The sequence below is a fragment of the Larus michahellis genome, chromosome 7 (assembly GCF_964199755.1).
Source record: "Larus michahellis chromosome 7, bLarMic1.1, whole genome shotgun sequence".
Lineage (NCBI taxonomy): Eukaryota > Metazoa > Chordata > Aves > Charadriiformes > Laridae > Larus > Larus michahellis.
In genome coordinates, this window is record NC_133902.1 from 37,294,059 (window position 1) to 37,306,997 (window position 12,939).

Genomic DNA, 12,939 nt, shown 5'->3' on the forward strand with positions numbered 1-12,939 from the left:
CCCTCATTACCCTGTGGAAATGAGCGTATCTTAAAAGGGCACAAGGAACCTGCTGAGATGACCTCTGATCGAGCAGATGTCTGAAGGCAGCTGTCTCTATCACAAGGAGAGAAATCTGCCTGTTAGATGGTGAAGGAAGGAAGTTCCTTCTAAAGCTTTAGCCAGTCTTGGAGAACACAACCAGGGTCTCTCATCACCACCCTTTGCTAAAGAACCCCTTGATGCAGGATCTGTGAGAGGGCATGTAGTCAACATCTGAAGGTGCAGCACCACAGAGAGGAGAAGCCTCTCTTTGAGTACTTCAGAGAGTATTTTCAGAGAGTATTTCAGCTCTGGCTTTGCCTACAGTGACAGCTGACTTCTGGGGATGGTGGTGAGCTGTGAGTGCTTAGACTCACAGCTGCGGTTCAGTGACCATCAGCCTTTCTTGGGTCTGGGAAGTTGGAGCAGGAAGTTTGGTTCTGCATGGAAGTGCAGGTCGGCTATGTTTGACTTCCAGCCTTTTGGAGAAGTGCTCTGTCTTGCAGTATTCACACTCCACGCAATGGACAACAGTGCCTGGGTTAACCTCACTAGGCAGTCCAAGAGATAAAACGGCTGTGATTCATCAAAAGCGTCTGCTTCAGTCATCCAGCATCCCATCCCCAAGCATCCAGAGAGCATCCACTCCTTGTGCTTGGCCAGGCAGTTCTGATAAGGCTCTCAGCATGGGTAACTGATCCCAGCATGCCAGCCTGTGCTCAGCCCTCGGGACAGCCAAAAACTCAGGAGCCAGCTGGTCCATCATCATGGAAGCAATGGAATTTTTATTGCAGCACCCATCTCTCTCAAGCTGACAGCTGATGGCACTGTTGTCACCACATACAATTCCTCTAGCTCCATCCGCTTTTGGGTGCAGGCGGCAATAATGGCGGGATGCACTTTGAAGGGGAGACAGAGGAAATGGCACATGAAGGATGTCATTCCTCTTGCTTAACGTGCTCCTACCATGCAGGCGGGGGACCACAATGTGGCGTGAGGATCTGCACGCAATACATAAGCGCTTAATCCAAGCCACGAATGTGTTTGGAATTGTAAGGCTTTGGGGAGAACTCAGCACTCACGATAGCTTGGATGTTGTCAACTGCCTCAGTGGTTTCATTTACCAGAGTGAATATTGATCCTTAAAGGTAAAAGAAACATTGATTTTTATTTTTAACCACTGAATCAGGACAGCTATAAGGCGTTTTAAAATGCTTAAAGATCGACCTGTTCTCACTTTTCCTAGGTGGGCTCTAAGACTGCGCAGATATCACGATAATGTTCTCCGACTTGCACATCAAAAAGCAGGAAACACTACTTTTATCAAGGTCTTTTGTAAAAATCTTTTTAATGCGAGGAAGTTAGAGGGAACTGCTGTTGCTTTGTCCCACGGCCCTTTGATGAAGTTTGATATACAGCGTGTTAGACAATTTTGCCTGCGTGCACATGGCCGGGCAGCTGCGGCTGTTGCTGGGCTGCGGGGAGGTTTGCTCACTGCGGAGTGGTGCCGGACCTACCCGGGGAAATGGTAGGAAATGAGGGGAACGGTGCCAGTCCCCAAAGCGTCTGCGTTCGCCGGCGGAGATTAAAATTCCCGCTTCGGAAAAAGTGTTATGCAAAGGCAAGAGCCGGCTTGTTCCCAACTGTCCAGGAAATTAAACCAGAGCTTTAGCTTTGCAGCAGATTATTTTAATGTGAAATGAGTTAGTGCCAGGCGAGGTGGCTTGAAAATGTACGTACATTGCTTTAGTTAAAAATTTAGTTGTGCAAAACTAACACGACATCAGTTGAAAAATCAAAGGCAGGCATGATGCAGGGAAGATCTGATGATAATTTAGACCAGAAAGCCACCATGCTTCTTCCGTTACTCAAAACAGCCCCTGCCAGCAGCGTGCCAGCAGCGCTGGAGGGCAGAGGAGGCAGCGACCGTGCAAAGCAGCTCACTCCGTCATGAGCATCACCAGCCCTTAGTCTTCAAACCAACTTCAACACCCAGAGCAGGGTGTGGAGCTCCTGTGTTGTGGGAGCTGCTAGTGGTGGGGACAGAGACGGGGAGGCACATGCTGGGAGAACTGGTCCTGGAGCTCAGCCGCACTCGCAGTGCTGCCTGTCGCTGCTGCAAACGCTTTGTCATTTTTCACACCGAAGTAGCAGAGGTGTGTCCGGTGTCAGACTCTGGACATCCCAAATAAACAAGGTCATAATAAGCAGTTGCTTAAAATTAGTTCCCTAATGCCCAGAGGCATTTCTTTCCTTTTCCAGGAAAGCGATGGCTGAGGCTGTTGTCTGTGAGTGTTATTTCAGGAGGAGTGTGGAATGGAAGCGATTCATCTGCGAAATAGCGCATGTGTGGCCGGGCTGCCTGATGTTGTGTGCTTTATATTGATACCAACCGAGAGGTGTTAGAAAGTTCTTACTTAAAGATTTGTCGAGGAATTGCTTTTGTCTTCGCTTAATGTCATACAGAAGCCAGTTTGGGCCAGAATTAATTTCAGAGTAGAGAATTTATAAAAAGTGCAATCTGTAATTATTAAATCTGGAATCGAGCAATTTCTAGTGCTCGTGAAGTACCTATGGAATGGCTGCCATGTGGTCACAAAAGCAGATCTCTTGGCCGGAGCTTCTCGTGGCTTTGAACAGAATTTGCAGTTAAACTTTGCCGTAGATTTTTTTTTTAACTATTAAACTGTGGCTCCTTCTCTGCTAGGGAGTATCCCTGGATGGGCCTTGACCACTATTTTCAGACACAATTAACATCTCTTGGATAGCCAACCTTGGAGGTCTGTGATGAATTCATGTTCTTTGTGGAGAACTGAGGAGGGAAAGAAAGGAAGAAAGAAGATAGGCTTGGAGATCATCAGCCCTGCAGAATGTTTTTTCTTGAGTATTTACTTGATTGTGAGATGCCTCGAGCTCATGCGAGTCACATCCAAGCGGTTGGCCATGTGCCTGAGCCGAGCAGAGCTGCTCTGCTTGGGACATCCTTACCTACCATGCAGATGCCCCTGCTGTGCCAGAGGGAACCAGTATTCTGCACACTGTTATCTTTGAAGGCAAATAACCCCATCTCCTTCCCTTGGAAGACCTTTTTATAATTTTGCGTTATTTTTTATTATTTTTTTTTTTAATAAATTGGAAGTTCTGTGCTGCAGATCCATCTGCTTTCCCAGGGGGGCGTGCTGGTGCCACAGAGGGAGGCAGCCCTAAGCTCCAGTGTCACTGGAGATGGACTTGGAGCAATAATTGGAGAAGGACTTAGAGAAGCATCTTTAGAGTGGCATTCCCTAATTTATCTCTCTCTAGAAAAATGAAAATACTCTTTTTGTCCCATGTTCTTTGTTGCGTGAATTGTTATTAGTGGTTTGATTTAAATTTTTTTAATGGTAGCAAAGGCAGCACTGCTTTTTTGAGACTGGGATGTATGTTAGAGCAAAACAGACATCATCTATGTGCCATTTTCATTTACAGCTCATTTTCATTTCATTTTCATAAAAGCAACGAAGCCCAGGAAGATACCTGCTTGTTATGTCACATTGAACGTTTTCAGCAGGCTTTCTGTGTCATCTTTCAGCTTAAATATACCAGGAGCATGTTCTTGCTGTTAGCTGGTTGCATGGAGAGCAAAGGAAAGAAGCCAGCATCAAAGAGCCTAAATTTTAATATGTAATTATGAGCCTTACCAGTAACTTCAAGGCAAATTTTTTAAAAGCTTAGCATGTAGATCTAATGCCGCTCTGCCTGGGCAAGAGTAGCCCAGCAGCTGGTAAGAGGCATCGATGGTGACTGAAGTTATAGTCACGCTGAGTGTGACTTTAAAGTGGTGTTTTGCTGTTTCTCTGCACCAAAATTAGACTATTTATTCTTATAAACAGATTTTTTCAGTTGAGACTTAATAAATGCACTGGATTAGGTACTTAGGGGAATTAAAAAGCTACCCCTTTTTATTTCTTCAGAGGAAAGCCAAAAGCATGGCTATTACCTTCTTTTTATGTCCCTTTTATTTGCACATTGTTTTGTTTTAATGGTGAAAACTTTGCAAAAAGGTAGGTTCTGAGCCATAGTTTACAAAGATCCATTGGAAAAGCACCCTTATTTTTGTGATCTCTGTAATAGTGTCTCTTCGTAATCTCCATCAGCGGCTGCAGACAGGCAGTGCTGGTGCTCTGCAGCTTTTTGTGTGTGGAGGAGCAGCGGGCTGGAGGAGGCTGCACCGGGCATCACAACAGCACTTAGAAAGTTTGTATATTTTGGGTATTTAACTACAGGTGGATAATAGTAATCGAGGGAGTGGGGTGGAGGCCTGATACACCAGAGCCACTTGCTAAATCGTGCTAAATGTCTGGTCTCTTTAACTTGAGATAACATTTCTTTGCTGTTCCTCTCTCTTTCCAGCTTGACCCTCTTCCAGAAAAGGTTTTCCAGCAGAGAGCAAATGCTAATGCGGTGCATTCAATGGAGAAAGTGATCGAGATACACAGTGAGTATAGCCCCATTCACCGGGCTGGTTTCCTGTTGGGTTGCCCTGTGGGACACCCGTTTGGCTTCTCCATCGTCCCGTTCCATTGTGCTGGTTTGCAGATGGTCGCTGCACTGTCAGCTGGACTGGTGTAGCCACAAGCTGGTGGTACTGTGCATGCAGTACTGTATGGAGCAATGCATGGGGAATGGCCCGTTCAGGGAAATGCTTTGGCGCTTGAGGAGGCAATTAGTATTAAAACCTTGCAAATCTCTGTAAAGGACAGGCTGTTCTGCATTTTAGAGTCTGCCCTTATCTCTTTGAAAGCAATTCAAGTATCTCCAATTAACATAAATCTTGTTGGGTGTTGGGGCATCTGTTAATTAAGAGTGGATAGGGATGAAAGTTAAACAGGTGAAGTTGCTAATACTGTACATTTATATAGCTGGGGGGGGCGGGCATAAAATGATCGCGGTTGAAGCTTTCCTGGGGTCATTCCCAGGGGATGGAGTGAAAGAGCCCGAGTAACCTGGAAATCCCACTGCTAGGTCCTGACATCTTCCTGCTTCAAACTTTTGTGGTCTAAAACCAGAGGGGGCTAGTCTCCATTTTATAGGGCAAAAATGGAGCTTAAAAGATTGCAAAGCATTATGGCTTTTTTCCCCCCTGCAAAATGCCTAGTGGCTTTAGAAATTTGAATTCCGTTTCCAGAAGCTGCTCTGCAGAGTGAATGCTCAGCACTGATGGATCACCTCTGCGGCACTTTGACCCAGGCAGGGAATATTATTTTTTTGTCTTGTAATGAGCAGAATAAATTAAAAGGGGCTTCAAATAAGACTTCCAGATCTGCTCCCCGACACAGAGGAAGCAATAGGTCCCTCCTCCCCATCTGCTGGCCTCCCTGTACAGGTTCTTGCTTTTAGGCTTTTTGCTGTGGCTTCTTGCGTACCAGTGAATTTGGTGTGTCCTGCTTGCGGGCCAAGAGGACATCCTTTATTCTCTCCCTCTGAAGCATTCCCTGTTGCTCTTTTCACTGAAAAAGGATGTTTAAAATGGCAAACTGCAGACATAAATAAATACAACTTAGACTGTCTTAGGTGGTTTTGCCCACAAAAGTGTAGCAAGAACGTGGCAGTTAGGAACTGAATGCGGATGTCCAGTCCAAATCTGGAATGCATCCCTCCCTCTCAGGTATTTTTATTTAGGTCTAAAAGTTTCAGAGGGTTTTGAAGTGAAAAAGGAAATGCCATTATTTTTTGAGAACCTAAGTGTCCCCTTTCATCAAGGCAGAGGGATGTTGTACACCTCTATGCAGCTTGGATCCTCACCTCTACCACCCCTTGTGCGTTTGTCCTTGTGAAAATCTGGTTTCCACCTCCCACCGTTCTTCCCTAGCCAAAGGAGAGGAGCGCCTTTCCTTGCCAGACGGATTCACCTAGTCTTTCACTCAGCCCTGGTTTGACATCCTACGTGTCCTAAAGGGATGCGCAGGTGCATCCTTATCAATGCTCTCAGTACCTTTTGGATTTCAAACCTAGCTTTTCAAGACACAGCAGCATAGCAGTGCCATCTTTTAATACATGGCATATAGCTCGCAGGGATCTCTCTGGCCTTGCCTCGCAAGCCAGGGCTCCCTTGGCACACATTCCCAGGAACCCGCTTCCACCTGCAGCTTCCTCCACAACCCCGGGACCTTGAGACGGTCCTTGAAGTGAGAGGGAACGTGGATCAAGGTTGCACGTTGCAGAGGCATAATGAGTCTTGCCCAGGCAGGTCTCAGCCGGCTGTTGGGCCTGGGAAAGCAGGAGCGCGGTGCTGGACCTGTTATGGTGCAGGTGCCCTAAGGGCCTCTTCTCTCCCCAGGCAAGTATTGGCATTCACTCCAGCGTTACGCCTCCACAGTGGGGTACTCCCTGGTTGAGGCGCAGAAGTGCGAGAACGAGGAGGCAGAGACAGTAACAGCCATGGCATCCCTGTCAGTGGGCGTGAAGCCAGCTGAGAAGAGGTGAGTTGCTTTCCTTCCCTTTTGTCTTCACATCTTGGAGTCTGCCCAGGCAGGATGAACCGTGGGTGGGCAGCCTTCTAGGTTAATCCTCTCCTTTTAGCCATTGCCATGCGCATTCCCTTAGAGAACCAGGAGGTTCTCTAAACACCTGCTGGGCTGTAGGAGAACAGCAGTACCATGAACTCTGTGTGTGACCTTAGTAAGGTGCATGCTGTGCCTGACCCTTCGGCTCCAACCGGAGCTGAACGTGGTTTTGGACTGCAAGAGGAAATGGATTTTGCTGCAAAAAATGTTAACATTGCACAAATGAAAGCACATTATCTAGAAACTCTTCTTGGTGGCAAGTTTTATTTCCAGGTGAGCCAGCTGAGCACAACTATCTGGGTGGGAAGGTGATGGGAACATAAAGCGTAAGACTTAGACCACAAATTGTCCAACTCTGTTGTGCTTAACCGTCTTTTCTCTCTTCATCCCCTCCCCGACCTGCCTGGCTGGGAAATTGCTCAGACCTGATGATGAACCCATGGAAGAGGAACCTCCCCTGTAGCATTCAACCTTTGAGCTGGAGTTCTCCTGTTTGTTCGTCTTTGTCTTGAAGCTCTGCCAAGAAGCTTTCTCTTGTTACTCCTGTGTCCTGTCATGGTTTTTTCCAGAATACGGAAGGACAACCAGGTGTAAAACAAAGCAACCGAAAAAATCTCCACATATCTATATGCGTCTACAGTATATATTTGCTGAAAAAGAAAAGTGCAGGTGAAGAGCAGTAAAGGACTTGACACATTGGGCAGTCTTCCTCTGGTCCTCACTGGGAGCAGAAAGGGGAACGACGCCCGTGAAGTCTTTGGCAAAGTTGCCAAAAAAAAAAAAAAAAAAAAAGAAAAAAAATCAAAGATTCAACAACACATACAAAAATAAAAGAAACAAACCTTAACGTAAAACTGGTGCTTACAATTTGATTACCCACAATTCAGCAATCTCCGCTTGAACCACTCGACCCATCTTGTAGTTTCATTTCTTGGATTTTTTAAATGGCTCTTGCCTGCCTGTGAGTCAACGGCATTCTTGTCGGAACCAGAACAATGGGAGATGGTGTATTTTTAACAGGAAGGGGCAGAGAAAGAGGGACTCGTCTTACATCTAAAGGAAAGGGAAAGAGAAGGGGGGAAAGGGTAGCCCAGATGGAGTCGGCTTTATTGTCTCCAAAGCCATCTGAAGATGAGTTTGTGCCTTTTTTTTTTAATTGATGGATTTGGTGCAGCTGGATTTTCTGAAGTTTGAGGAACAATGCCTTAAGTAAAAACAAAAACAAAACAAACAAACAAACAAAAAAAAACCATAAAGAACACAGCAGTTCATGAATATTTTTCCTCTGGTTGGGAAAGCCAAGAACTGCCATCAGGAAGGAAGACTTTGGCTTGTGCTGGCATGATGGTGGGAAGCAGGCATCAGCTGAACTGAGCGTCTCCAAAAACTGTCTACAAGTTTGAATTTGTTTTGTTTTCTTTCATTGCTGTTTCAAAAAAAAAAAAAAAAAAAAAAAAAAAGAAAAAAAATTAAGGTAGTTGCCAAGAAAGTGGCAAATACTGTTGGGTCTTTGAAATTCAACCATTTTTAAAAACAAATTTTCAAATGTTTTCTCTCTTCTACATTATCTAGTAATTGAGCTTATCAATTTGGTTGTTGAAGCATGTATTAGACACAAATGCAGGTTTAAGACTGGAATGCTTTTTATTAAAAGCAACTAGCATGAGATATTGCTTAAATTGTTAGGTATAAATATATATATGTGTATAATGTATATTCCAAATATATTCCAAGCTTAGAAACCGGATTCCTATGAATTATTGATAAAAATATTTATGATGCATTTATAGAAAAAATATATGTAATAAATGCATACTGTAACAGTAGCCATTGGAAGCTCCCTAGGGACAGACGTGCGAATTGGAACGTAAAAGGTGCTTTTGGAAAAGGATCCAGGTTGAAACTCGAGGACTTTCAGATGACAGGTTGGAAAGTTTTTCAGAAAGCCAACACGTTAGCCACTGGGCAACTACCCTAAACGTTTGTATTTTAATTTAAGGTTTTTAGTTGTGATCCTTTTCTAACAAAAAAAAAAAAAAGAGTTTTTTATAGCAAAGACTATGAATTTGCTGTTAATTTTTATATCGATATTTCACAAAACCCTAAAGAAGCCTTGTTTGTGTGACTCTGACATTTATTTTCTATTTGGCAGGTTTCGTTTCTGAACGGCAATAGCGTCTAAAACCTTTTTTCCTCCCACTTTTCTTGCTTGTACATTATTTTCCTTATTTTTTTTTATTTTTTTTTTTTTACTTTTTTTTTTCCTTTTTTTCTTAAGTCTTTTGTACAGTGAGCAGCTTTCTGCAGGCATGAGGAACTGTGTGGCAAGAGTTTATTTTTCAGAAGGGGTGCGTTTTATCGAGGAGGAGGGAACACGATGGGCTCTTTTGTATAATGATACCGCCGACTGTATATTTCCTCCGTTCTGTTATAGTAGCTATGTAAAGAAAAATTAAGGAGTTTTCTTACCTTCAACATAGTACTATTCCAATGGGTGATGTCTTTGTCCTCCGCGCGGCTCGTCGCGAGGATTGCGGGTGGCCGCCTGCCGCGGGGAAGGCTCGGCAGACGCTGGTGGGACAGCTGGCATTTTTCTCTCCGCCGGACAGACGGACACGCACACACACCTTCCCGCATCCTCTTTCTCTCTCTCTTTCTCTCTCTCTTTCTCTCTCTCTTTCTCTCTCTCTTTCTCTCTCTCTTTCTCTCTCTCTTTCTCTCCTCTTCTTCTTCCCATCGCTGGTAGGGTCAGAGAACTTTTCCTGAAGGTATTTTTTTGCCCCCCGAGGAGGCAGTTGCCCCCACGCTGTCATCTCCTGCAGCCGGTGGGCGCGAGGAGCAGCGAAGCCCTGCCGCGAGGTGATGGAGCAGCTCAGAGGAGACCAGAAGACACGCGTGCCTTCTTACAGCAGTGTAGGATAGCACACACCCCTCGTCCGAACAACCAAGGGTAGCTTTGTTTTTATTATTATTATTATTTTATTCTGTTATGATGACGACTGACAGGGTCGCTTCCGGTAACTTATTTTTTTCCAGTTCTTGAAGCGGCCGTTTTCATTCCATTCAGGACTTGCTCGCAGGAGGAATTTGAAGTGTAATCATGAGGGCGAGCAAATGCAAGAGGCTTTTGTTCTGTTCCTCAGTTTAGAATGCAATTTAAAAACCAGACACTACTGTATTTGAGTTCTGCAAACCCAAGTACGTGTTAAATTTATGAATAGCTTTGGTCGCGTAGGACCATCCTCAGCATATTCTAAAAATAATCTTCCCGTGTAAAAACACAACATACCTGGAGATGTTGTGGTTTGTTGTTGGTTTGTTGTTTGTTTTTGGTTTTTTTTTTTTGAACACCAACCACTTTGCTGCTGTGATCTAAAGTTAATCTGGCTGCCGAATCTGGTGACTGACTTTAAATTTTCCTTTGGCTGTGTACGCGCTGTGGGCAGTAACCACGTTTACGCGATTGTTTCTCTTGTCAGCTCTTCCCTGGCGGGTTTTTGTATTTCCCCTCTCGGTCATGGCAAAGCTTTTTATTCCGTTGCCGTGTGTTCCCAAGAGCTGCTGGCTGGCTGTGCTCAGCCACCTTCTTTTTTAAAAATCAGAAGAGCTTCTCGGGATGCCACCATCGTTTTACATCATTTTGCTGAGCTTTTTGCCAGGGACGGAAAGATTTTATTTTTTTTTCCCCGAGACGTTGGAGCTCATCTCCTCCAAACTCCCGGCGACGTGGATGGGTTTCGCAGCAGCGTCCAGTCCCCGGGACAAGGTGGGGGATGCTCCTCGGGGCCAGTGCGAGCGTGGAGAGAGGGGGGAAAGAGACCTCGTTTTGAGGCTCGCCAGGGTTTTTTTTCACCTTTTGAGCCTGTTGGCTTCTTCATTTTGAGATGACTTTGCCTTGGAGCGGCTGCGCTGGTGGAGCGGGAGCCCGGGATGCTCCTGCATCCCAGCACGGTGCTGCCCAGGGCATCCTTCCTACCTGCTATGGAAAGAAAGGAGCATCTTTAAATCCTCTTTCGAGAGAAGCAACGCCCAGTTTGCAGTACGCAAGTAATCATTGGGGGTTTTTGTTCGTTTTGTTTTGGTTTTTTACTTTCAATACAAAACATTCCTTTTTTTTTTTTAATTAGTTGCAGTCATGTATTCATTCCATTCTTCCTTTTGTAAACTTTTTTGGGCCCACGTCTTTTATGGGCATTGATATATATAAATATATATATAAATATATATGAATATATTTTTTTAAGTTTCCTACACCTTGAGGTTGCATGGTCTGTAAGGTTGGCATGTCTTTATATTGTATACAGATTTTGCACGCCAAACTTGGCAGCTTTGAAAATGAAAAAAAAAAAACAAAAAAAAAAACAAAACAAAAAATAATTGTGGTTTGGGGTTGATTTTTTTTTGGGTTGGTTTCCCTCCCCCCATCTCGTGGCATTTGTGGAGACTAAAGGTTGGGACGTTGTTGTCACACACACCCCCACGCACCCATGCACGCACCCACGCAGCTGCACACAAAGGAAGGAGAGTGGGAACATTTTTTGCGTCTTAACTGAAGAAGAAATCGTGGGTTTTATTGTTAAAAAAAAAAAAGAGTAAAGAAAAAAGAACTACTTAAACATTTCTCATTTTAAGAAGAAAAAAAAAAAAAGACGTTTATCTAGCACTTGTGACTTACCAATAATAGAGTTTATTGTATTTATGTGGAAACAGTGTTTTTAGGGAAACTACGCAGAACACACAAAGTAAACTGCCTGTGTCATTTTTATATTATTTTTTTTTTCCTTTTAATTTGGGTTGGTGTATTGTTTTGATTTCTTGGCTGGGTGGGGAGGTTGGATGCAACCCTTCGTCGACACACGTAGTCATTAATTCTAAGGAGATGAATGACGAGGACTTTAAAGAGTTAACTCTTCAGCACAGCTGCGTTAACTTTTTTAAAATTACTTTTACATGATGTATTATTGCTAGGTTTCACTTTAAACAGTCGTGTACTGTGCAACACTGTGGTTTAAAACGAGACTTTACATCGAAAGGAAAACATGTTTTTGTCATTGTCATGAAGTTGAGCTCGTTCTCAGCTCATCTTCACTTTGTCTTTGATATTGATGAAAAAGTATCCTATTGAAAGAAAATAAATTAACACTTTTCTGTGCTCCATAGTGGAGGCGCTATTTTCCAATTTATGAGGATGACAAACTTATATATATAATATATATATAAAAGTGGGGGGGGGAGGGGTTGAAACATTATTCACCCAAGAGCTTATTACAGATATGTAGTATCAAAAAGTTGTAACTATATTATATTCTACTTTATACCTATACATGCTCAGTATGACGTCACCATTGGTAGCAGCTACCGGTTTACGCTGTAATTTAGACACAATTTCACTCTTGTTGTATGGACCCTACTTTAAGTGATGGTAGCATTCTTTGTGCTAAATTTTCTGATGGTCCTTTCTTTTACTTGGTGGAGTTGGAATATTTTTCTCATTCTTGTTTTTGTTTGGGGTTTTTTGTTTTGTTTTTTTTTTTCTCTTCTTTTCTTTTCTTTTTGGTTTTTTTTTTTACTGGCCAATGGTGTCTTTCTCTGACAGTACCGACTTCAATTTCAACTTTATTAGGAGTCCAGTATTTTGTACCACATTATGACAACTTGTTATTCTTGTGGTGTAAATAAAAAGAAAAAGTTAATTATAGTACCACCTTGGTTTCTGTCACTGATCTTTTTATCCAGTGCCTTTGGTGTGATGTGGTCTTTCATCTACTTTAAACAAAACACTTTCTTGGTGTCATGGAAGGGGGTCTGGGCACTGAAGTGGCTTTTTGGTCAAAAGATACCCATGTGTATGTTGGGATGTCCTTGGTAGAAAAATTACTAGAGCTTCTGCCCAGTTTTCTTGCTGCTCTGAGGCACGTGCTGACGAATGCCTGCATGTAGGGACTGCAGAATAATTTAAAAATCTCACTGAAATCGAATTTCCGGCAAGAAGTCCATGAGAGCAGCTGAATTTCCCCCAAAAGCCACCAGTGAGTGAAAACCAGGATCATCAGTGGAGTGAAAAAGTGTCATTTTGTGCCTGGTTCTGTTGTGCCTCATAGAGTTGTTGGGGCTTTACTTTACTGTAGCTGGAGCCCTTTGAAGCCAGGTGGGTATGGGCCCGCCTGCTCCCAGGCTGGTTCGGTAGGGAGCAAGGTGGAACTCCCAGAGATCCTGATTGCCATTTCACATGGCACCTGTATCTGCAGGGCCGTGGCATGTGCCCCCCTCCAGCAGACGTCCTTCACCTCCAGGGTGAGTCCCGTTCCCGTGCCTGGTAGTCTGGTTCTGCCCTGCCCAGCTGTACTGGCTGGGTGAGAGGCTCTCCGGCCAA

General features: G+C 44.0%; 1 protein-coding gene and 1 pseudogene across 17 annotated transcripts in view; both read left to right on the forward strand.

The window, feature by feature from the left end:
• Window positions 1–7,999, forward strand: part of HDAC4 (histone deacetylase 4) — a 262,543-nt gene extending 254,544 nt beyond the window's left edge. For all 17 annotated transcript variants that reach the window (XM_074595478.1, XM_074595482.1, XM_074595480.1 and 14 more), the window contains 3 exons: window positions 4,414–4,498; window positions 6,341–6,482; window positions 6,990–7,999. In XM_074595478.1, the coding sequence (XP_074451579.1) occupies window positions 4,414–4,498; window positions 6,341–6,482; window positions 6,990–7,029 (267 nt within the window). In that variant the 3' untranslated portion in view covers window positions 7,030–7,999. The remainder of the gene's footprint in view (window positions 1–4,413; window positions 4,499–6,340; window positions 6,483–6,989) is intronic.
• Window positions 8,000–11,152: 3,153 nt separating this feature from the next.
• On the forward strand, window positions 11,153–12,499 carry LOC141746622 (uncharacterized; annotated as a pseudogene).
• Window positions 12,500–12,939: the final 440 nt, after the last annotated feature.